The 23,762-nt window shown below is 47.0% G+C and overlaps 2 protein-coding genes and 1 pseudogene across 3 annotated transcripts in view; all 3 read left to right on the forward strand.

Moving 5' to 3' along the window:
* The window catches only part of MAGEB3 (MAGE family member B3), a 201,072-nt gene extending 197,720 nt beyond the window's left edge, over positions 1 to 3,352 (forward strand). For both annotated transcript variants that reach the window (XM_045471745.1, XM_045471746.1), the window contains 2 exons: positions 1,162 to 1,239; positions 1,751 to 3,352. In XM_045471745.1, coding sequence (XP_045327701.1) covers positions 1,780 to 2,856 — 1,077 coding nt within the window. In that variant the 5' untranslated portion in view covers positions 1,162 to 1,239; positions 1,751 to 1,779 and the 3' untranslated portion in view covers positions 2,857 to 3,352. The remainder of the gene's footprint in view (positions 1 to 1,161; positions 1,240 to 1,750) is intronic.
* Positions 3,353 to 5,496: 2,144 nt separating this feature from the next.
* LOC123594335 lies at positions 5,497 to 12,098 on the forward strand (annotated as a pseudogene).
* A 5,025-nt stretch (positions 12,099 to 17,123) lies between these two features.
* On the forward strand, positions 17,124 to 22,222 carry LOC123594105 (melanoma-associated antigen B1-like). The gene is made up of 2 exons (XM_045470729.1): positions 17,124 to 17,228; positions 20,646 to 22,222. Exon 2 carries the CDS (start codon positions 20,692 to 20,694, stop codon positions 21,664 to 21,666), a length of 975 nt encoding a protein of 324 aa, XP_045326685.1. The 5' UTR covers positions 17,124 to 17,228; positions 20,646 to 20,691; the 3' UTR covers positions 21,667 to 22,222.
* Positions 22,223 to 23,762: the final 1,540 nt, after the last annotated feature.

Genomic DNA, 23,762 nt, shown 5'->3' on the forward strand with positions numbered 1-23,762 from the left:
GGGAGGCCTGGCAGACCTATCAGACTTTCTGCCTGGAAACTCTCAGATAAGGAGGGCCTTCATCTAAAGGAGTAGCCTGGATCCTGCAGATGGAGGAGGCCTAGGCCCTAAGTGCCATGAAGGTGAAGCCCTGGAGTGCTAATGAGGGGACCTCTCCCCATTTAGGGAAAGCAGCATCCCTATAGCTTGTTTCTGGAAGGCTCTTGGTAAGGGTAATCCTATATGGAGGTCCCTGAATTTCCCCCCTAGGGGCACAGGGAATTGAGGGATTTGCTGTAAGGCAGGAGGCCCAAGTCCTACCAGCGTATTGGCGGCCAGCGGCCTAAATCCAACCTGTAGTTAAGGTCAGAGACCTAAGGGAGGACTAAGGGGAACACCAACTCTAAAAAGGGGGTCTCACAAATTCTGGCCCTTCTCTGATAAAAAAGAATGTAATCTGGCCATTTGCAACGACATGGATGGAACTAGAGAGTATTATGCTAAGTGAAATGAGTCAGAGAAAGACAAATATCATGTGATTTCACTCATGTGGAATTTAAGATACAAAACAGATGAAAGTAAGAGAAAGGAAGCAAAAATATAAAAACATGGAGACAAACCATAAGAGACTCTTAAATACAGAGAACAAACTGAGGGTTGCTGGAGGGGAAGTGGGTGGGGCGAATGGCTAAATGGGTGATGGAATTAAGGAGGGCACTTGCTGGGGTGAGCACTGGGTATTGTATGTAACTGATGAATCACTAAATTATATTCCTGAAATTATTATTACACTATATGTTAACTAACTTGGATGTACATTTAATAAAACAAAATAAAATAAATAAAATGAAATGAAATGAAATAAAAATTCTGGCCCTTCCCTCAGCCCTGGGGAAACCCTGAATATTTGTTAGGCTGAGGAACCCGCCTCCCCCCCCCCCCCGCCTCATTTCTGTCTGGAGAGTCCCAGAGATATGAGCATGTTGGACTTATTGGCCTCAGTTCTGCAGAGGGAGGAGACCCAGGGCTCCACAGGAATCAGAGTGAGGAATAAAGAGTGATGGTTCCACTCACCCCCCCCCAAAAAGAGACAATAGAGGGCCCCCCTTGCTTGTAGCACTGAGGAGCCCAGGTGTGGAAGTCAAATGTATGTGAACCCAACTTTATTTCTTATGTCATCAGGTTGGTGAGAGCCTTTGTTTGAGGGGAGAAACATCAGATCAGCAGAAGAAGGTGTCCCAGGCCCTACCTAGAGCCAAGGTGAGGAAGGTGAATGCGGACTGAGGACCCCATTGACCCCAGAGCAGATTCCCTCAGAACTGTCAGCAGTGGGTCACAGTAGTGGGCTGAGATGCCCCTTTAGTTCCCCTTGAGGGGTCTCAAGATGATGAGGACCTGGGTTTGAGATGTCAATTTAGAGCAGCACCGAGGAGGGGGGCCCGGCCCTGCCCAAAGCCGTTATCACGGTCCTGAATGTGAACTGGGAGGATCCCCATTCTCCATACCAGAGAAGATTCTGCAAAGACTCGGCCTACCCAGCACCGCTCTCAGCCCGAGTAAGCACCAAGCAGGGCTGGCAGGCTGCAGCCTGAGGCTCACTTTAATTACTTCCACGTGGTTCTCAGAGGACAGGTTGGTCATAACAGGAGCCCTGTGGTTGGTTTCCTAGGGCAGTGCCCTCACAGAACCTGAGAGGCAGCCTTGGTTAAAGCCAAGGTGGTCTCTCCCAGCTGAAGGTACTCCTTCTCATCCTCTCTTCTCTCATGCCCAGATCACCTGCTGTCCCTGACTACAGTCATCATGCCTCGGGCACAGAAGAGTAAGCTCTGCACCGGGGAGAAGCGCCACCAAGCCCAAGGTGGGACCCAGCCTCAGAGGGGTGCTCAGGCCCCTGCGGCCACAGAACAAGCATTCCCTTCCTCGGCCTCTCCTCCCTTTGAAGTTCTTACTCAGAGAAATCCTGCTGCCAGGTCACGTAGCGCTCCCAAGAGGTCTCAGAGGGCCGTGTCCGCCACCACAAAGTCTGCAGGTGTTTCTCGCACAAGATCATACAAAGGAGCCGACTGCCAAGTTGAGAAAAAGCAAAGTTCCGTCCAGTCCCCACTCTCCATTGTGCAGTCTCAGGGGGACCCTGTAAGCAAAACAGCGAGTGTTTTGGTAGAGTTCCTGTTGCACATGAGCAGAAGGAAAAGGCCCATTATGAAAGCTGATATGCTGAAGTTTATCAATAAAAAGCATAAACATCGCTTCGTTGAGATCCTCAAAAGAGCCTCTTTCAGCTTGGAAGTGGTTTTTGGTGTTGACTTAAAAGAAGTCGATCCTACCAAGCATTCCTATGTCCTTGTCAGCAAAATGAACCTCCCCAACAACGGGACTATAAACCGTGGCCGGGGGTTTCCCAAGACCGGCCTCCTGATGAATCTCCTGGGCGTGATCTTCCTGAAGGGCAACTGTGCCGCCGAAGAGAAGATCTGGGAGTTCCTGAATAAAATGAGAGTCTATGCGGGGAAGAGGCACTTCATATTTGGGGAGCCCAAGAAGCTCATCACCCAAGATTTGGTGAAGCTCAAGTACCTGGAGTACCGGCAGGTGCCCAACAGCGATCCTCCACGCTATGAGTTCCTGTGGGGCCCCAGAGCCCACGCCGAGACCAGCAAGATGAGAGTGCTCGAGTTTTGGGCCAAGATTAACCAAACAGTCCCAAGTGCCTTCCACCCTTGGTATGAAGAAGCTTTGAGAGATGAGCAAGAAAGAGCCGAAGCCACAGTCCCACTCCAGGCTGAGACCGATGCTACGGCCAGTGCATGTTCCAGGGCATGTCCAGCAGCTCCTCCCACACCTAGTGAGGTCGAGCCTGATCCTTCACATTGTGACTGAAGAGAGCAGTCAGTGTTCTAAGTAGTGGAGGCCTGGGTGTGACTGAGGGAACAGCATGTAATCCTTGGTGCTCCTGTTCTGTATAGGTAATTTGGAGATTTATCAGCAGTTTGAGGTTTTGCTACTTTTCAAATGTTGCTATTTTGAAATGAAATCTTACCTAGCCTTATAGTGTAAATTTATGGATTATTTTGGCTTCACTTGTTATCAGTTTAAAAGAGTGTTGCTGTTTCATAAAACAAACTGGGAAATTGCCCATCTTATTTAGTGTTCTGGTACAAAGTAGCATGGCATTGAAATATGCATTTCCTTGAAAATGTAAAAGGACTTAAGCAGTGAAATATATGGAGTCAAGAAGTGGAGGAGAAGAGTAAGATGGTCTGTATTTGGTTTCCTAATTCCTTTCACTCTGTATTTTGTAACGTTGTAAATAACGGCATGTGTTTGACTAATGGAAGAATGTAGCATCACATTTTAATGAATTAGACTCACTGCTCACAGGCTCGTTTATTCCCCAAACATTGATGGAGCGTACGCTCTTAGAAGGCTTCATGTTAGCCCTGGGAGAGCTGACAAAAAGATCAAGACACTGACCATGAAATCACAGAGGCGAGAAGCATCTGTCATATAAGGAAGAATGGTGATCTGCACTCTCAGACCAGAAGGACACATGACAAGACAGGAGAAAACAGGAGAGAGGTGGTTCCAGATGAGAGGAGTTAAGTGTCAGTGCCTGAAGCAGGGCAGTGCTGAGTCTTCAGAGACTGCAGTTCCCTCAGGGGGAGGTAATTCTAAGTTAGCTGCATGGGGGGCTCCAGGAGGCTGTGATCACAGGGAGCTGGGCCCAGACCCTCCCGTGGCGGGCTTCAGAATTGAAAGACTAAGCCCAGAATGGCAAACTGCCCTTAACACTTACTTTGGGATTGTGCAGAAAGCAGAGGGAAATCACCCCAAGCAGGGATCAAGTGCGTCCTATGCTCTTCTGCCAGTGCAGGTGAACGCAGTGTGCAGATTGGAGGTTTTATTTACAACATGTCCACAGAGTTTCTGCGAAATAAGAGCATGCTCTCTTGTCATGGGTGCCCAGAATCCCCTGGACTGGCACGCGTTGCCCTTGGTTGGGGGAGCCAAAGCACATGCCACTAAAGCATCATCCACATTAGGTCACCTTGCATGGCATTTGGCAAACTCCAGGCAAGGTCTAGATTTTTGTTGGCGGGTGAAAGAATGAGAGCCAGGGTGGTTTAGGAAGAAGGGTGGCTGAGGGGCGCCTGGGTGGCTCAGTCCGTTAAGCGTCCAACTCTTGGTTTCGGCTCAGGTCATGGTCTCACAGTTTTGTGGGTTCAAGCCCCGCGACACGCTTTGCACTGACAGTGCAGAGCCTGCTTGGGATTCTCTCACTCTCACTCTCTCTCTGCCCCTTCCCCACTTGCACGGTCTCTGTCTCTAAATAAATAAGTAAATAAATAAGCAATCAAACAAACAAATGGCAGCTGAGAGGAAGGTAAGTTTTGGGGCCTTGAAACACATTCTAGGAGCTCTGTGTTGCATCTACTAAGGAAGTCTACCTTATGCCAACATTGAATGACATACTTTAATGGGAGAGATACTACTTAGTGTTCCTTGCCAAGCACAATTTTGTATGATAGAGTTGTCTTTGTTCTGGAGCACTGCATGGTTTCTGACATCCCCTGAATTAAAAATGATTTAATTGAGATCATTGTAATGGGTTGAAACTCCAAGGGACCAATTAATCCTAGTAAGAACTGGCATCCTTTAAAGCTCAACACAGGCCACACAATGTGCCATGCACTTTACATGCATTATGGACATCCTACCAGTCCCCAAACAGAGCTCATCAAACCCATTTCACAGATGAAAAGACCGCCTCACAGAGTCTGGTATCGCTGTCCAATTTCACGTGGGTGCTAAGTGACAGGGTTGGAACTAGGCCCTTGGCCTGAATTAGTCTGCAGCCCAAACTTCCACTGCTCTGCACCTCAGGCTGATGTCGTGGTCCTTAACTCCCCTTTTTTCTCACTACTACAGAAAGTATCTCAGGTACTAAAAAGGACTCTTTTTGCCCAAGACACTGGAGTGGAATACATAACCATAGCAATTACCATATCAAAATAATTGAGAAGTGTGAATAAGGGAGAGAAAGAGATAACATTCAGTGACAATAGGATCATCTATATATTCAAAGTCAGCCTCGAAGATCAGGAGCTCACAAAATCATTTTGGACGACCCGTCCCATAAAGAAAGTTACATTCATTCAAACAGAACTTACATAAATACATGAAACACTAAGTGTGATTGCTCAAGAAGTGGATTATTTTTTTTTCTTTGACAGCACATCTGTTCTGGGGTCTCTGCTTTGTGCTATCGCTTCCTACCTCGCATCACTCCTGGGACACGGACCCAATCTCTGAACGATTTGCTATAGGGAAATAGTCCAGAGTTTGCAGGGATGTGACCTTTCACAGGAAGCCTTGCGTCAAGAAACAGGAGCCGTACGTGAGGGGATGCTCCTGCTAGGCGAAGCGTGAGCATCCCCTCACTTAGTCCTCAGGGTTCTCAAGGACAGGTGAGTCCTGCCGTAGGAGGGTGGCCTCAGGTCACTAGAGTCGCTGACACGTATGAGATTGAGGACCCTGAATGAGGAATGCCAAAAGCACCCACCCAGAACAGTGTGGCCCATAGATGCCTGTCCCCTGCTGTCAGCCCTTAGGGTCCCCAAACAGCCTTGGAAGGACGTGGCTGAAACTGGTTTCCACGTAACAGGCCGAGAAGGTGAAGAGCTCGGCCTGAGCTTGGTTGACTCTGGTCAGGAGAGGTAGGATTCCCAAGGTATGCCAGGAGGAAGGCCAGTATCCTGAAGAGGTCTGGGACCACTGTGTATCAGTGGAGACCTCACAGAATCCTTCCTACTGTCATGAGAGATCCAGGCATAATTGTCAGTCAGAGATGGCTTCCTATCCTTCTCAGGGCTAATAGAAAAGTTGGGAGGTGCCAGGTCAGAGAGAGGAGTCTTGGGACATCACATAAGGCAGATTTAGGACACTGACTTTGAAACCTGAGTGGGAGCACCATATCCTAGGTGCCTGCCATAGCCGTCACCTGCGGGACACCATGGCACATGTGGCCAAATAAAGGCCAAATATAAGCCTTCCTCTGAGGAAATGCCCTCAGATCAAGAAAGAGAGGAACCTCGGGCCCTGCCAGGAGTCAGGTCAAGGAAACTGAGTGAGAACGGATGGACCACCCATCCCTGAAAACGGGAAAACAAACCGGGTGGCCCTGCCCTTGCACTCCAGACTTAAAGCCCCAGGGCAGGGTGTGAACCTGAGCGCCCCCAACATCACTTACTTTTCAAACAGCGACCTCATTTTCTAGAGCAATTTTACATTCACAGCAAAACTGAGCAGAAAGTACAGAGAACTCCCAGGTACCCTCTTCCTGACGCACACAGCCTCCCCCACTTTCCGCGTCCTGCCCCAGAGTGCTACCTGTGGCGCAACCTGTGAACTCGCACCACCACGTCATTAGCTCCGCAAAGCCCATAGTTACATCAGGCTTTGGTCTTGCTGTTGTACGTTCTGTCCCGATCATCCCTCCCTCCCCCACCCGTAACCCTTGGCAACCACTGATCTTCTTACTTTTCCAGCAGTTTTGCCTTTTCGAGAATGTTATACATTTGGAATCATGCTGTATGTAGCCTTTTCAGATTGGCTTCTTTCACTGAGTACTACGCATCTAAAGTTCTTCCCTGTCTTTCTGTGGCTCGATTAGCTCATTTCTTTTCACACCGAACAATACAGACCTAACTCAGTGATACGCAGGTTTGGTTCCAGACCTCAGCAATAGAGTGAGTATCACAATAAAGTGAGTCAAATGAATGTTCTGGTTTCCCGGTGCATATAAAGGTTATGTTTATACTCTACCGTAGTCTATTAAGTGTGCTATAGTATTATGTGTAAACAAAAAACAACATGCATACGTTAATTTTAAAATGCTTCATTGCTAAAAAAGTGTTAGCCATCGTCTGAGCTTTCAGAAAATCACCTCTTTGCCGGTGGAGGGCCTTGCCTTGATGTTGAGGGCTGCCGACTGATCAAGGTGGTGGTTGCTGAAGGTTGGGGTGGCTGTGGCAATTCCTTAAAATAGGGCAATACTGAAGTTCGCCACCTTGATCGACTCTTCCTCACACAGATAATTTCTCCATAGCATGTGATGCTGTTTGATAGTTTTTTTTTTACCCACCCCAGAACTTCTTTCACGTTGGAGTCAATCGTCTCAAACTCTGCTGCTGATTTATCAGCTAGGTTTATGTAATATTCTAAATCCTTTGTTGTCATGTCAACACTCTTTCAAGCGTTTTCACCAAGAATAGTTTTTAGCTCAAGAAACTACCTTTTTTTTTTTTTGTTCATCCATTAGAAGCAGCTTCTCATCCATTAAACTCCTCATCTCTTTTATTATGAGATTGCATCAGTGCAGTCCCATCTTTAGGCTCCAATCATAATTCTAGTTCTCATGCTAATTCCAGTTCTCTCCACTCATTTGGTAAATGAGCTTTGGCTTCAACTTTAAGTCTCCAACTGCATTAACCCCTAACAAGAGAGTCAGCCTGTCCTTTGAAGCTTTGAAGCTGGGCATTGACTTCTCCTATCTAGTTATGAAAGCCCTACGTGGCATCTTCTTGCAGCATCAAGCTGTTTTATTTACACTGAAAATCTGTTGAGTGCAGCCACCTTCACGAATGCTCTTAGCTAGATCTTCTGGGTAACGTGCCGCAGCTTCTCCATCAGCACGTGCCGCTTCACCTCGCGTGCTCATGTTACGGGAAGAACTTTCTCCTTAAACCTCATGAACCAACCTCTGCCGGCTTCACACTTTCCTTACGTGGCTGCCTCACCTCTCTCAGCCTTCACAGAAATGAGAGAGCCTAAAGCTATGGATTAGGCTTTGGCTTAAAAGAATGTCGGGGCTGGTTTTGATCTTCTATCCAGACCACTTGAACTTTCTCGATATCCACAAGAAGGCTCTTGTGCTTTCTTATCATGTGTGTGCTCACTGGAATAGCACTTTGAATTTCTTTCAAGAACTTTTACTTTGCATCCACAACCTAGATAACTTCAGTGCAAGAGGCCTAGCTTTTGGCTTTCTCGACTTTGGACATGCCTTCCTCACTAAGCTTAATTAATCATTTCTAGCGTTTGATTTAAAGTGGGAGATGTATGACTCTTCCTATCACTTGAATGTTGAGAGGCCAGAGTAGGGTTGGTTATTAATTGGCCAAATTTCAACATCTTTGTGCCTTAGGCAATAAGGAGGCCTGAGGAGAGGGAAACATATGGGGAATGGCCGGTCAGTGGAGCAATCAGCAGTTATCAACTAAACTCACCCTCATATATGGGTGTGATTTGTGGCGCCCCAAAACAATTGCAAGAGTGACATCACTGATCACAGATCACGGTAACAAATAACAATGAAAAAGTTTGAGATACTGCAAGTTTTACCAAAATGTGGCACAGAGATACAAAGTGAGCACATGCTTTTGGAAAAATGGTGCCAAGAGAATTGCTCGGTACAGGCTTGCCACAAAACTTCAATTTAATAAATGCAATATGTGCAAAGTGCAGTAAAGTGAAGCACAATAAAACAAGGTATGCTTGTATTCCATTGTTGGGATGTACCATAGTTTATCCATTTACCTGCTGAAAGACGTCTTGGTTGCTTTCAAGTTTTGGCAACTATGAATAATGCTGCTATAAACATCCATGTGCAGGTTTGGTTTTGTTTTTGTTCTTGTTTTTGTTTTGAGGATGTAAGATTTCAACTCATTTGGGTAAATACCAAGAAGCATGATTGTTAGGTGGTATAGTATGTTTAGTTGTTGTTTTATTTAAAAGAACACTCTTTTGAGGTATGATAGACAAAAAGCTGTGCAAATTTAATGTGTACCAATTGATGAATTTGCAGATAAGTACGTACTCATGAAAGTGCCTCCACAATTTGTTTTAAAAATATCCATCACCAAGGGGCGCCTGGGTGGCGCAGTCGGTTAAGCGTCCGACTTCAGCCAGGTCACGATCTCGCGGTCCGTGAGTTCGAGCCCCGCATCAGGCTCTGGGCTGACGGCTCAGAGCCTGGAGCCTGTTTCCGATTCTGTGTCTCCCTCTCTCTCTGCCCCTCCCCCGTTCATGCTCTGTCTCTCTCTGTCCCAAAAAAAATAAATAAACGTTGAAAAAAAATTTTTTTAAAAATATCCATCACCTACAAAGGTTTCCTCCCACCTTATTTATTTATGTATTCTAAGAACAGTCCTTATAAGATCTATCCTCTTAGCCAAATTTTAAGTGTACAATGCAGTATTTTTAACTATAGGCTCTATGCTGTCCAGTAGATCTCTAGGATTTATGTATCTTCTATAACTGAAACTTTGTAACCTTTGATTAATACTTCCCCATTTCACCCTTCTCCCAGACCCTGGCAAGCACCATTCCACTCTCTGCTTCTGTCAGTCTGACTATTTTAGATTCCTCATATAAGTGGTATCTGTCCTTTTGTGTCAGCCTTATTTCATTTAGCATAATGCCCTCCAGGTTCATCTATACTGTTGCAACTGGCAAGGTTTCCTCCTTTCTAAGGGTGAATGATATTTCTTTGTATGTATGTTTCATATTTTCTTTATCCATTTGTCCATCAATAGACATTTAGACTGTTTCTATATCCTAGCTGTTGTGAGTAACACTGCAATGAACATAGGAGTGCAGACATATCTTCAAAATCCTCATTTCAGTCCCTTTGGATATATGACCAGAAGGATTGCTGAATCATATGGTAGTTCTATTTTTAATTTTTTGGTGAACCTCCATACTGTTTTCCAAGTGGCTGTACCAATTTACATTCCCACCAACAGTGTAGATACGTTTGGTGCAGTAAGAAATTTCCAAACCATCTTGCAGAGTGGCTGTGCCATTTTGCATCCCCACCAACAGTGAATGAGAGTTCTTCTTGTTCCATATCCTCACCAGCATTTGCTGTTGTCAGTGCTTTGAATTTTGGCCACTCTCAAAAGCATGCAGTGGTAATTCATTTTTATTTTTTCAAGTTTATTTATTTTGAGAGAGAGAGAAAGAGAAAGCGATTGTGCAAGCAGGGGAAGAGGAGAGAGTGAGGGAGAGAGAGAGAGAATCCCAAGCAAGCTCGGCACTGTCAGAGCAGAGCTGGATGTGGGGCTCAAACTCATGAACCCATGAGATCATGACCTGAGCTGAAATCAAGAGTCAGACGTTTAACCAACTCAGACACTGAGGTGCCCCTCATTTTTATTTTAATGTGCCACTTTCTAATGACAGATGATGCTAAGCATGTTTTCATATGATTATTTGCCATCTACATATCTTCCTTGAGGTATCTGTTCATATATTTTGCCCATTTTTTGATTGGGTTGTTGGTTTTCTTCTTGAGTTTTAAGTGTTCTTTGTTTATTTTGGATAACAGCATTCATCGGTATTTTTTTTTGTAAACATTTTCTCCCAGTATGTGGCTCATCTTCTTGTTCTCGTGATGTTTTTTTGCAGGGCAAAAGCTTTAATTATAGTAAAGGCTAGCTTATCAATTATTTCTTTCATGGATTCCCATCACTTTTTATATCAGATCTAGAGGAAGTGAGATTCTTGGTCTGAAGGTCCAGTGGCCAGTCATCAGAAGGCGGGGTGAGGGAGGAGTCCACAGCCCTGTGTGGTGTCCAGATGAGGACCCTGAGTGGATATTTAGGACCTAGCAAGCCCAATACAAAGAGGTTCCCACAGAGCCATAAGCACTGAGTGCCTCCTGGTAAGGGTGGTTAACTAAGGTGCCTTTCTCACTTTTTTTTTTTTTTTTATGAGTCCCAGGGAACCTTGAGGTATCAATTGCAGTGTAATTGAGAGGAGGGTTTTGCAGCTTTACCGAAAGTCATCATGATAATTTTGAAGGTAAACGTAGAGGATCCCTTGCCATGTTGGAACATGTGGCCCCACTGCCAGCCATGCTGTCACACTAGTCAGTAAAAGGGCTGACAGGCTATAGCCTAAGGCTCACTCTGTCTCCAGTAGGTTCTCAGAGACAGGCTGACTAGGAGAACGATAGCCTCATAAGTTAGAGAGTGTCCTCAATAAAACCTGCAGGAGTGGCTTTGTTTAACACCAAGGTGGAATATCCCTGCTGAAGGTGCATCTCATTGTCCCTCCTCCAGGGGCCCACAGTACTTACTGTTCTGCCTGCTGTTGATGACCACAGAGTCATCATTCCTCAGTATCAGAAGAGGAGGTTCATCCACATGAGAAATGCCACCAGGCCTGAGGATCTCAAGGGAGCTCAGACCACCACAACAGAAAAGGGTCCCCCTTCTCCTCTCCTGTTTTGGGGATGCTCCCTCAGATTTTCTTATTGCTGGCATTCCTAGGAGCCTCAGAGAACTCTATCCACCAGCATTACTTCTGCAGTCATTTCATGCACGAGGTCTGAACAAGGTGTCAAGAGCCAAGATGAGAACGTTCAAACTGCTCTGGAGCCCCATTCTCCACTGAGAACTCACTGAAATATTCCCGAACCAGAAAGGCGAGCATGTTGATGCACTTTCTACTGGGGAAGCATGCAGGGAGGGAGCCCATGATGCAGGCAGCACTGCTAAAGGTTGTGAACAAAAAGTATAAGGGCACTTCCCTGAGATCCTCAAGAGGACCTCTGAGCACTTGGAGCTGGTCTTTGGCCTCGAATTGAAGGAAGTCAAACCCAGTGGCCACTCCTACACCCTTTCCAGCCACCTAGACCTCACCAACGATGGCAGCGTGAACAGTGGCTGAGACTTTCCTAAGAATGGGCTTCTCATGCCTCTCCTGGGTGTCATCTTCTTGAATGGCAGGTATGACAATGAGGAGGACATCTGGAGATTCCTAAATGCCTTTGAGAATCTGTGTTGAGTTGAAGCATTTAATCTTTGGAGAGCCCAGGGAGCTCATCACAGAAAATTGAGAGCAGGAAAGGTACCCGGAGTACAGACAGGTGCCCAACAGTGATCCTCCACGCTATAAATTCCTGTCGGGCCCAAGAACCCACGCTGAACCCAGCAAGATGAAAGTGCTGGAGTTTTAAGCAGTCGACATATTCAATGCGGTCCACATCAGAATAACACCAGCATTCTTCACAGAGCTAGAACAAAGAATCCTAAAATTTGTATGGAACCAGAAAAGACCCCGAATAGCCAAAGCAATCTTGAAAAAGAAAAAAAGCAGGAGGCATCACATCCCAGACTTCAAGCTACACTAGAAATCTGTAATCATCAAGACAGTATGGTACTGGCACAAAAACAGACACTCAGATCAATGGAACAGAATAGAGAGCCCAGAAAGGGACCCACAAATGTTTGCCCAACTAATCTTTGACAAAGGAGGAAATCCAATGGAAAAAAGAGTCTCTTCAGCAGACGGTGCTGGGAAAACTGTACAGCGACATGCAGAAGAATGAACTTAGACCACATTCTTAACATCATACACAAAACTAAACTCACAATGGATGAAAGACCTAAATGTAGGGCAGGAAGCCATCAAAATCCGAGAGGAGAAAATAGGCAACAACCTCTTTGACCTCAGCCACAGCAAAGTGTTACTTGACATGTCTCCAGAGACAAGGAAACAAAACCAGAAATGAACTATCAGGAGGGACCTCATTAAGATAAAAGGCTTCTGCACAGTGAAGGAAACAATCAGCAAAACTAAAAGGCAACCGATGGAATGGGACGAGATATTTGCAAACGACATATCAGATGAAGGGTTAGTATCCAAAATCTGTAAAGAACTTTTCAAACTCCACACCCAAAAATCAAAAATCCAGTGAATAAATGGGCAAAAAGACATGACTAGACACTTTTCCAAAGAAGACATCCAGGTGGCTAACAGACACATGAGAAAATGCTCAACATCACCCATCATCAGGGAAATACAAATCAAAACCACAATGAGATACCACCTCACAGCTGTCAGAATGGCTAAAATGAACAACTCACAAAACAACAGATGTTGGCGAGGGTGCGGCAGAAGAGGAACACGTTTGCACTGCTGGTGGAATACAAACTGATGCAGCCACTGTGGAAACAGTATGGAGGTTTCTCAGAAACTTAGAACTACCATACGACCCAGCAATTGTGCTACTAGGTATTAATCCAAAGGATAAAAAAATGCCGATTCGAAGGGGCATGTGCACCCCAATGTTTGTAGTAGCACTATGAACAATAGCTCAAGTATGGAAAGAGCCCAAATGTCTATCGACTGATGAATGGATAAAAAAGATGTGGTATGTATATACAATGGAATATTACTCGGTAGTCAAAATCTTGCCATTTGCAACAAGTGGATGGTTCGAACTAGAGTATTATGCTAAGCAAAATAAGTCAGTCAGAACAAATATATGATTTCACTTATATGGGGAATTTAAGATACAAAATGGATGAACATACAGGAAGGGAAGCAAAAATAATATAAAAACAGAGAGGGAGACAAACCATAAGAGACTGTTAAATACAGAGAACAAATTGAGGGTTGCCAGAGGGGTGTTGGGTCGGGGGATGGGCTAAATGGGTGATGGGCATTAAGGAGGACACTTGTTGGGATGACCACTGGGTGTTATATGTAAGTGATGAATCACTAAATTCTATTCCTGAAGTTGTTATTACACTATATGTTAACTAACTTGGATAAATTAAAGAAATAAAAAAGGAAAGTAAAAACAAAACAAAAAAAAAAAAGTGTTGGCATTTTTGCCAACATCACGGCCTTCCCATGCCATTAGGAAGAGGCTGCAAGATGAGGAAGAGAGAGCCCGAGCCGCAGCCAGGGCAGCCTCCACTGCCAAGACCAGTGCACGTTCCCGGGCCATGTCCAGCAGCTACTCTCCTCCCTAGGGATGGCTGAGGCAGATTATTCGTGGTTAAGGAAAGCAGTTGATCTTGAAACTAGCGGAGGGCCCTGGTGCGGCTCATGAGAACACAGTGTAATACATTTGTGTTTTTGTACATTTTGTTTAAATTGGAGATTTAGCTTTTTCTTCCTAGTTTCAAATGTCTTTCCTTTCAATTAAAGTTTTATTTAGCTTCAGAATCCAAGTTTGTGAATGACATGGATCATACATTTATTGGAGTTTATCAGGCTGAAAAATAAGAATTTGGGTACTTTGTAAAACAAATTGAAACCCTTGAAACATTTCTTGTCACATAGAACTAGGTGCTGTGATGTTGGAGTATGGATTTTTTTTGTGAAAAAGGAAACTACTCCACAGTAAAGTCTGTGTGATCATGAGATCCAGAAAAAAAAAAAAAAAGTGAAATGTAGTCGCTTCTTGGTTTGTTTTCTTCCTTTTAGTCTTTATAAAATTGAAGTATACGTACCTGGATTTGCTTAGCTTAGTCAAAATGAAATTAAATCATAACAAATTTGACTTGCACACTTGCTCTTTAATTGCTCAAATGTTAATTTAGCACCTGCTCTTTGGAAGGCTCCTGGCTAGTACCGGGGATGATAAGAAAAATAGACCCAACCCGTGCCTCTAAAACTGTGGAGTCTAAGAGCAGCTCTCATATAAAGTAGGTGGTGAGTTATTTCCTAAGATGGAAAGGACTAGTAAAAATAAAGGGTAGAAAGGAGGGAGGGGCTCCAGATGAAGAGTACTAGTGTAAAATGCCCTGAGGCAAGGCAGCTTTGGACTTTGGGCAGCTAAAAGCCCTATGATGGGAAGTAATTTGAAGTCATAGCTGTACGGTGGGCTAAATGCGGCTGTGTAACTGGGGAACAGGAGCCAGGTGATGGGGCTCCAAGTGGAGAGATTTAAGTCTGGAATGGAAAACTCCCTTTAGCAGTTCCTTTGGGATTGTGAGTAAACCAGAGGGGATCTCCACCCCAGGCAGGGATGGAACGTGTCGGTGCTTCTGACCCCAGTGCAGGTGAATAGAGCACAAACCAGGTGTTTTATGTAAATCATCTTCAGGGAGTTTCTGAGACATAAGGGTGGTGCTCTTTTGAGGTTGGAAACTCAGAAGCCACTGGGCGGGCACTCTTTGCTGTAAGTTGGGGAGTCAGAGCCCATTTTGTTAAAAGCACTCAAATTCAGTGTTTTCGGCTTTTTTTTGTTTTGTGCTTCTAATTCTGCAAACTTGAAGGGAGGTATGGATTTTAGGTGATGGTGAAATTAATGAAGATTGGGGTGTTTGGGTAAATGGGCAGCTGAGAGGAAGGAATTAGTCTTTGAATCCAGTTCTAGAAATTTGAGTTGCATTCAACTCGAAAAGATTCCCCCACATATGAAATATGATTTATTGGGGAGAGGGTTTACTTAGTGTCTTTAGAAGCAGCATTTTGAACTGATTTAGTGTTCCATGTCCTAAAAGGCATATATTCTCTGATATCTCCTAGACTAAAACAAATATCCCATCAGGGTGGGGGTGGTATCCTCTGGGGTCAAAATAATCCGAATCAATGTAATAACAGGTATTGTGTAAAGTCTCAATGCATTCCGGGCATCTTTCCAGTTACTTTGCATACATTAACCATGTTCCACCAGCCTGTGAGACAGGATTTAACAAACCCACTTCACAGACGCAGGGCCTGAGGCTCACTGAACTTCATGATGCACCTGGTTCACAGAGCTAATAAGTGATGGGGCTAGGACTAGACCCTTGGTCTGAATTTGTCCAGAGCTCACACTTTTCCGCTTCTCCCAGCCTGAGGCTGGCCCTGGATCACTGAATTCACTTTCTTCAACTCCAAAATGTTTCTCAAGTGAGGAAAAGAAAAACGCTGTGACCAAAATACTGGATTGGAATACATAACCAGAGCAATAAGAATATCAAAATAAATAAGAGATATGAATAAAGGAGAGAGACAGTGACAGTATGATCATCTACCTGTGAAAAATCAGATATCCTCAAAAGATCAGGGGCTCACAAAATCATCTGGTTCCATCCTTCTCTGTAAAAAGTAAATCTTTTAGAGCCACCCTAAGTGTGGTTGGGGAAGAGAAGGAATATATCAGTGGTGGGTTTTTTTTGTTTCTTTCCTCAGCATACACCTGTCCTGGGCTCCCTGATGTATGCTGCACTTTCCTTATCTTGCAGCACTGTTGGGACCCAGACTCATGTTCTGCAAGATTTGCAATAGAGAAACTAGTCAAGTGTTTACAGGTACATGTCGTTTCCCAGGAAGCCTTTAATTAAGAGACAGGCAAAGATGAGAACCCCCATGAATGAGTACTGAAGAAACAGCTCTCCCAACATATTGGGGTCATCCAAAGACTTAAAGATGGTGACTTGAGCTCAGTGGAAAGAATCCCAGTCTCTGAAAGATATTGTGAGGACCATGAATGAGAAATGATGAGAGACCCCAGCCAGAAGTGGTTAGCATCGCATCCCTACTGTCTGTTCTTGGAGGCACTGAAGGACCATGCTCAGGCCAGGATCACCCTCACTTCCAACTTGGAATTCTCAGGAAAGGAGGACCTTGATGTAACATGAGCAGCTACAGGAAAGCAGAGAGTGAAGTTACCTGGATGGGTCTTCCATCAAGGTGAGGACCCAAATGTGGACTAAGAGCAGCACCCACCGCACAAACAGAGGCCCCAAATATCTCCTCTGATGCCGACCCTGGGAAGCCCCGGGCAGAAATGTCAGTCTGATTTCAGCCTCGAAGGTCTCAGGGGGGTGAGGGCCTCCGTTTAATGGAAGATGCCTCGCTGTTGCAGAGAGAGGGACCTGGACCGTAACAAGAATTCACGTGAAGACCATGAGTGTTCTGAGGGGACCCCCAAAGCCGAGGGGGCTAAATAGAGTCCCGCGCCTTTCTTAGCACTGGGGAACCCAGAAGAGCTCCAATTGAGGAGTCGCCTCATTCTACCTCGTGAGTCTCAGGGAAGGAATAGCCTTGTCTCACAGGTCATAAGTGGAGTCAGGGTGTGGCCCTTGAATGCAAGTGAATCTCTCCCGAAAGAAGGAGGCTCGTAGAGCGCCGCGCCTCTCGCCAGGCTTGTGCAGCCCAGGAAGGGGTAGCCACGCGCCGCGGGACCAGGGATTCCCCTCTGGCAAGTCAGGAGAGTGGAACTTTGGAGGCCGGCAGGGGGAGGAGCCCCAGGCCCTGACGGACGTGGGGACCACCGAGTTCTCGGCGGCGGGGTCCTAGAGCGCCCCACCCCTGCTTTCGGCCCTCGGAGACCCCGGGCGGCCGCCGCCGAGGGCCGGATGCGGCTGCGCCGACTTCCTTTTGGGCCCGGACCTCAAGGCGCAGGGCGCGCGGCGTTTGTTCGGCGGCGGCCGGATTCCCGGGACCGGGCTGAAAGTGAGGTGAGGACGCCGAGTGGGACCCGAGGAGACGACTCCCCGCGCCCCCGTAACAGAGGGGTCCCCTCCCCGCCATGGGCCCGTTTGGCCCCGGCTCCGGGCGGTCCCGGCGGAATGTGAGGCCTAGCAGTCCCGTAGCCGTGGTCCTCGTAGCCACCGGGACGGCCTCAGGGACGGGAGGGCCTTTGTCTAAAGGGAACGACCTCTTTAGGCAAAGGGGGTGGTCTGGGACCTCACAGGGGACAAGGCGGGACCCTTGGAACTCATGAGGGTACGCCCCTCCGGGTGACTGCGCAGACCCCCACTCCTGCTGGCAGTTTTAGAATGCCTAGAGTAGCTCGGCTAAGAGAACCCCCCGGTTTTGCCTAGGGGGTGGCTCAGGGAGGGAAAGGCCTTCCCTAAGGAAGGCGGCCCGGTTGGCGGAGGGAGGAGGCTTGGCCCTAAAAGGAGTGAGGGTAGGGCCGCCCGTACTAACGAGGGGACCTCTCCTCAAAACACGGAGCCGCGGGCGCGCCTGCATGCCTCAGTTGGGTGAGCGGCTGACGCTTGATTTCTGTTCAGGTCACGATCTCAAGGCTGGTGAGTTCGAGCCCCGCATCCGGCTCCGCAGCCGACAGCGTGGAGCCCGCTGGGGATTCTCTCCCTCCCTCTCTTTCTGCCCCTCCCCAGCTCCCGCGCTCTGTTTCTCTGGCTCAAAAATAAATATTTTTTTAAAAAATAGGGAAATGCACAGAACTGCACCCCCACTCTCAGATATGGAAGTGTCCAGATAAGGCACCCAGATGTGCAGCACACTAACTTTTCTTCTAGCTACTCACGGACGTGAGGCCTTTGCTTTGAGGCTTATAGACTCACATAGAGGGAGGAATCCCAAAAGACTCCATCTTTTACTGGTATATGTATTGTTTTTGTTGTTATTGTTAGTGCCCTTGTGATGTCATTTGTACTTTTTAAATGTTTGCTTCCTGGTGAGCCGGTTACACAAAGGCACAGTCTCCTCTGAAGCAGGTCTCGGGCGTGAGCCGTAGTTTAAGGGTTGGCTGCCCAGTTTAGCAGAGGAAGAGGAGTCCCATGTCATGCCATATGTCAGGGTACAAATCCTGTAGAAATGAGACAACTACCCCAGAACAGAGGAGGCCACAGAAACTCCACCTGTGCAGTCAGCCTCAGGAAGCCAGCCTCTCTGGCTGAAGTACCCCCTCATTTCCTTTAAGGAAACGTTTGGTCTAATTGGAGAGGCCCCATTCAGCAAAAGAAGGAGACCTGGTTCCTAATAGGAGTCAAGGTAGTGACACTGATTACAGATGAGCGGACCATTCCCAGAAAAAGGTGAACCACTTAGAGCCTTCTCAGACCAGGGAGACTCAGACATAGTGACATGATAAGTGTTACTCACTTCTTCCAGGGAATCTCAGGAAAGTGAGGAATCTTATTGGTGGGGGAAGCATCAAGTCAGTGTATAGAAGATTTTCAGGGGGCGCCTGGGTGGCGCAGTCGGTTAAGCGTCCGACTTCAGCCAGGTCACGATCTCGCGGTCCGTGAGTTCGAGCCCTGCGTCAGGCTCTGGGCTGATGGCTCAGAGCCTGGAGCCTGTTTCCGATTCTGTGTCTCCCTCTCTCTCTCTGCCCCTCCCCCGTTCATGCTCTGTCTGTCTCTGTCCCAAAAATAAAAATAAACGTTGAAAAAAAAATTTTTTTTAAATAAATAAATAAATAAATAAAAAGATTTTCAGGTACTGCCAGGACCCAAGGAAAAGACCTAAGAATTGAGGGGACCACCTACACCACAGCATTGAGGACAACAGAATCCCTTCCTTGGAAGTCCACACACAGTTGTAGCTAGATCAGGAAACTTTACTTCTGTCTAGGGGGTCTCAGGGAGGCAGGGGCCTTAGAATGATGGGATAGTCCTTAAGCCAAGACACAAAAGATTTCCAGGTCCTTCCTGAGGTGAGGATGAAGGCACTGATGGATGACTGAGATGAGCACCCACCCAAAGCTCTGGGGCCCACGAAGTTCTGCCCCCTCCAGCCCTGGGAAACCTCAGGTAGAGGTAGCCAGATGCGTCAGCCCTCCCTTCCACATCATAAGCCTCAGGGAGATAAGGGCCTTGGTCCTAACCTAGAAGACCCAGGTGGGCTGAGGGAGGAACCTAGATCCTGTGTCCAAATTAGGACTAAAGAGGTAAGTGATGTCAGAAGGGCGAAGTATGTGGAATCTAACCCCTGCTACCAATCCAGGGAGTCCATGGATAGGGTGACTGGAAGTGGCTCACTGTTTCTTTCATCCTGGGGTTTTCAGGATGGCGAGAATCTTAATACCACCTGAGGGAGCTCAGGTCAACAAAGGGAGGATCTCCAGGTTTCACCAGGACTCACGGAGAGGGCCTTGAGGACTGTGTGCAACTCCGCCCCATACCAGCAGGGCGCCCCCCCCCCCCCCCCCCCGTGATCTCTCTCCTTCTCCTCAGTCCTAGGAGTCTCCAGGAATAGTTGTTCATTAGAGGTGCCCATCAGGTCCCACTCAGAGATAACGGGAGTGAGAAGATTGTTCTGATGGGTCAGTAGCAGGAAGAATCCCAGGCCATCTTTTGAGTAAAAAGTGAGGACTACACATAATAGGGCCTCAGCCCACCTGCTATAGCTTTCAGCCTCTAGAGACTATGGGCACCGTGGCCAAATACGGCCACCCCTCACTTCTACCACTGGGTCTCAGTGACTTGTGGACTTTATTATGAGGAGAATTCCTCAGGTCCTGAGAGGGGGAGTCCCAGATCCTCCCAAGAGGCAAAGTGAGCACAGCTGAAGCTACCACCACCACTGCCCTCCACCGAGTAGAGGGAACAGAATCTTTGCAAGTCCCCATGCTCAGCCCCTGAAGGCCCAAAGCTGGATTATTAGGCTGAGACTCCTTCTCATTTCTTTGCATCAAGTCTAAGGGAGGTGAGATCCTGTGTTGAGGGTGTAACACCTGTCAGTAGAAGGGAGGGTCCCAAACTCTAGGCGTAGAAAAGGTGAGGATTGAGGACCATCAAGTCCCGCAGCGAGAGGGCCCCACAGTGCTGTCAGCACTTCTCAGTTCCTGCTTGTGGGTCCCAGGGAGCTTCGACATGTCAATTTCATGGAAGCACGGGTAAGAGGTCCTGGGCCCTACCAAGAGTTGATGTGATAATCATGGATTATCCTTGAACACAGAGAAGGTACATGCTACCAGTCCCACTTGTCACCTCAGTGAGCCACAGGCAGGGCTGGCAAGCTGGAACCTGGGGCTCACTTAATCTGGCTTCCTCCACTGGGTTCACAGGGGACAGGCTGACCGAGTGCAAGAGCCCTGGGGGGTCCCAGAGCCGTGCCTCTCAGAAAACCTGCAGAGGTGGTCTCTCCCTGCTGAGGGGCTCACACTCTCCTCTTCCCTGCTCCAGGTGTCGGTAGCTCCTGCCCACACTGCCTGCTGTCTCTGAGCCAGCCATGCCGCGGGGCCATAAGAGTAAGCTCCGTGCCCGCGAGAAACGCCGCCAGGCCCGAAGTGGATCGCAGGGTCTTGCGGATGCTCAGGCTGCCGCAACAGAGGTTGAAGAGTCCACCTCCTCTCCTGTTTCTGGGGCTGCTCCCCTGAGCTCCCCTGCTGCTGGCACTTCCCAGGAGCCTCAAAAAGGCCAAGCCACCACCAAGCCTGCTGGGCGTGTTTCACGGCGAAGATCTAAGGCAGGTGCCAAGAGCCAGGTTAAGGAAAGTAAAAATTCGTCCCAGGCCTCTGCTGAGAAAGCTCAAAATGATCCTCTAACCAGGAAGGTGGGGATGCTGATTGAATTCCTGCTAGAGAAGCATAACATGAAAGAGCCCATTATGAGGGCAAGTATGCTGAAGATTGTCACCAGAAGGCTTAAGGAGCACTTCCCTGAGATCCTCAAGAGAGCTTCTGAGCACTTGGAGCTGGTGTTTGGCCTCGAGTTAAAGGAAGTCAAGCCCAACGGTCTCGCCTACACCCTCGTCAGCATCCTAGATACCACCGATGACGGCAGTGTGAGCACTGGCTCTGGCTTACATAAGAGCGGGCTGCTCATTCCTCTCTTGGGTGTCATCTTCTTGAGTGGCAATCAAGCCTCTGAAGAAGACATCTGGGAATTCCTGAATATCTTGGGCATCTATGATGGAAGGAAGCATTCAGTCTTTGGGGATCCCAGGAAGCTCATCACCCAAGATTTGGTGAAGGAAAAGTACCTGGAGTACCGCCAGGTGCCCGGCAGCAATCCTCCAGTCTATGAGTTCCTGTGGGGCCAGAGAGCCCATGCTGAAACCAGCAAGATGAAGATCCTCGAGTTTTTGGCCAAGGTCCACGACACCGTCCCCAGTGCCTTCCCGTACCATTATGCAGAGGCTCTGCGAGATGAGGAAGAGAGAGCCCGAGTCCGGGCCGCATCTGGCCGCTCTGCTCCTCCTTAGAGAGGGCTGAGGCAGATTCTTCGCTTTGTGTTTGATGAGGTCTGCCAACCTTTTAAGTAGTGAGAGGTTAAGGTGGGGTTGGAGAGACCATAATATATCTTCTTTGTTTTCCTGTTGTGCATTGAGTAGCTTACAAATGTTTTAAAAGAATGTTTAAAGAGAATGTTTCAGAAGAATCTAATAAGATTCAGAATCCAAGTTTATAAATGACATGGATCACATATTGCCGTTTATCAGGTTTAAGAGTAAGGTTTAAGAATAAGATTTAAGAGTAAGAGTTTTGGTATTGTGTAATGTAGCTTGAAAATCCTTGTGTTTTCTTTGAGTTCCAGAACAAGATAATATGGCTTTGGAATGGGGATTTTTTTCAGAAATAGGAAAGAACCAGCAAAAATATAGCTTTAGTTTTAAAATAGAAACAAAGTAAAATGTAGTTACATCTTGGTTTGTCTTATTTTTGTCTGTCTCTTTGTGAAATTTAAGGATATATACCTCAATGTCCTTAATTTATTGAAGAGTTCGGAGAAAATTAAAGAATAATAAATTACGTTCCTCACTCAGTGCCCAGTTTATTCTCACCATTAATTGAGTGTCTGCTCTTTGGAAGGTTATATATTAGTAGCGATGATGCTGACGATACAGAAGACCCTGCACCTGGCATAGATTTTTAACGGCAGTTACTATATAAGGAAGATGGTGTGATGAATTCTAATATGTAAAAGACAAGTTAAAAAAAAAAAAAACGAGGAAGGGGGTCAGGTGAAAGTACTAAAGTGTAAATTCTCTGAGCCAGGACACTTTGGGGTCTGGGGCTTTGGAGATTCCTTGCCGCAAAGTAATTTTAAGTGAGCTGCTTGCTGGGCTAGGTGGGGCTGTGATTGTCGTGAGCAGGGGCCAGACCTTCGGATGGGGAGCCTCAGGGTTGAGAGACAACTCTGGAGTGAGACACTGTCCTTAACAGTTACTTTGAGATTGTCGGTAAACCACAGAGCATCACCAACTGGGGAAGGACTAGAAGGTGGTTGGTGCTTTTGTGCAGGTGCGGGTAAGCTTGGTGCGCACAGTGTTTTATGAATGTTGTCTTTGGGAATTTCTCAGAGATAAGGGCGATATTCCCTTAGCAGGATGCCAAGGAGCGCTGTGCTGGCACTCTTTGACCTGGGGGAACCAGACCCTACTCTGCTAAATAGGTTATGTTGAATGTAACTTGACAAAATGTCAAAATAGGACTAGATTTTGGTGGTGGTGAGGCAAATGAAAATAGCATTGTTTTTGTTGGGAGGGCAGTTGGGAGGGAGGGGAATTCTTGGTGCTTGACGTAAATTATACAAGCTTTGGGTTGAATCCCGGTGAAATCCCTGCATCCAAATTAAAGAACATACTCTATAATGGGGAAATTTTACTTAGTGTTACTTGCTAAGCAGCAGTTAGGCCGACGTGGTTTTCTTTGTCCTAGAGTACTACAGTCTCTGAAATCTCCTGAACAAAAACAAAAAAATTCCCAGAGATGAGGGAAGTTTCTTCTGGTGTGAAAAAAGGATAATAATAACTACCATTTATTAAAGACCCGCTATTTGCCAGTCACTGTGCGAGATACTTCACATACATTACATATGTTCTAGCACTCCTGCAGGACAGGGCTTATCCAACACTTGGCAGACGAAGAACTTGAAATATTCCCAAGTTCATATGGCTGGTGAAGTGACAGAACCAGGACTAGAGCTCAGTCTGATTGCTCTGGAGCCCACACTGTGCCACTCCTCCCAGCCTGAGGCCTACCTGTTCCTTGATTACCTTCTCTTTTCGCTATGCCGTGATGTCTCTCAGGCAATGAAAGAAGGACCCTGTGGCCAAAAGAAGAAAGATAAAAATGAGAATCGGGCACGATTTGGGGATTGTCCCCGGGGTTCATGTCCCTAGGATCTCCTGGCCCCTCGCCCCAGGGTCACCCTGACAGCTGGCTCTGCCCTGGTCTCAGCACAAATGTCCGCTCCCGGCACTTTCCTGCATGATGGCTCCCTTCCCTGGGACTTCCCCAGTGGGCCCTCATGTCCATACCTGGACCTGACCTTCAGGCCAGCTCTCTCCTGGGTCCT

The sequence above is a fragment of the Leopardus geoffroyi genome, chromosome X, assembly GCF_018350155.1.
Source record: "Leopardus geoffroyi isolate Oge1 chromosome X, O.geoffroyi_Oge1_pat1.0, whole genome shotgun sequence".
NCBI classification, from domain to species: Eukaryota; Metazoa; Chordata; class Mammalia; order Carnivora; family Felidae; genus Leopardus; species Leopardus geoffroyi.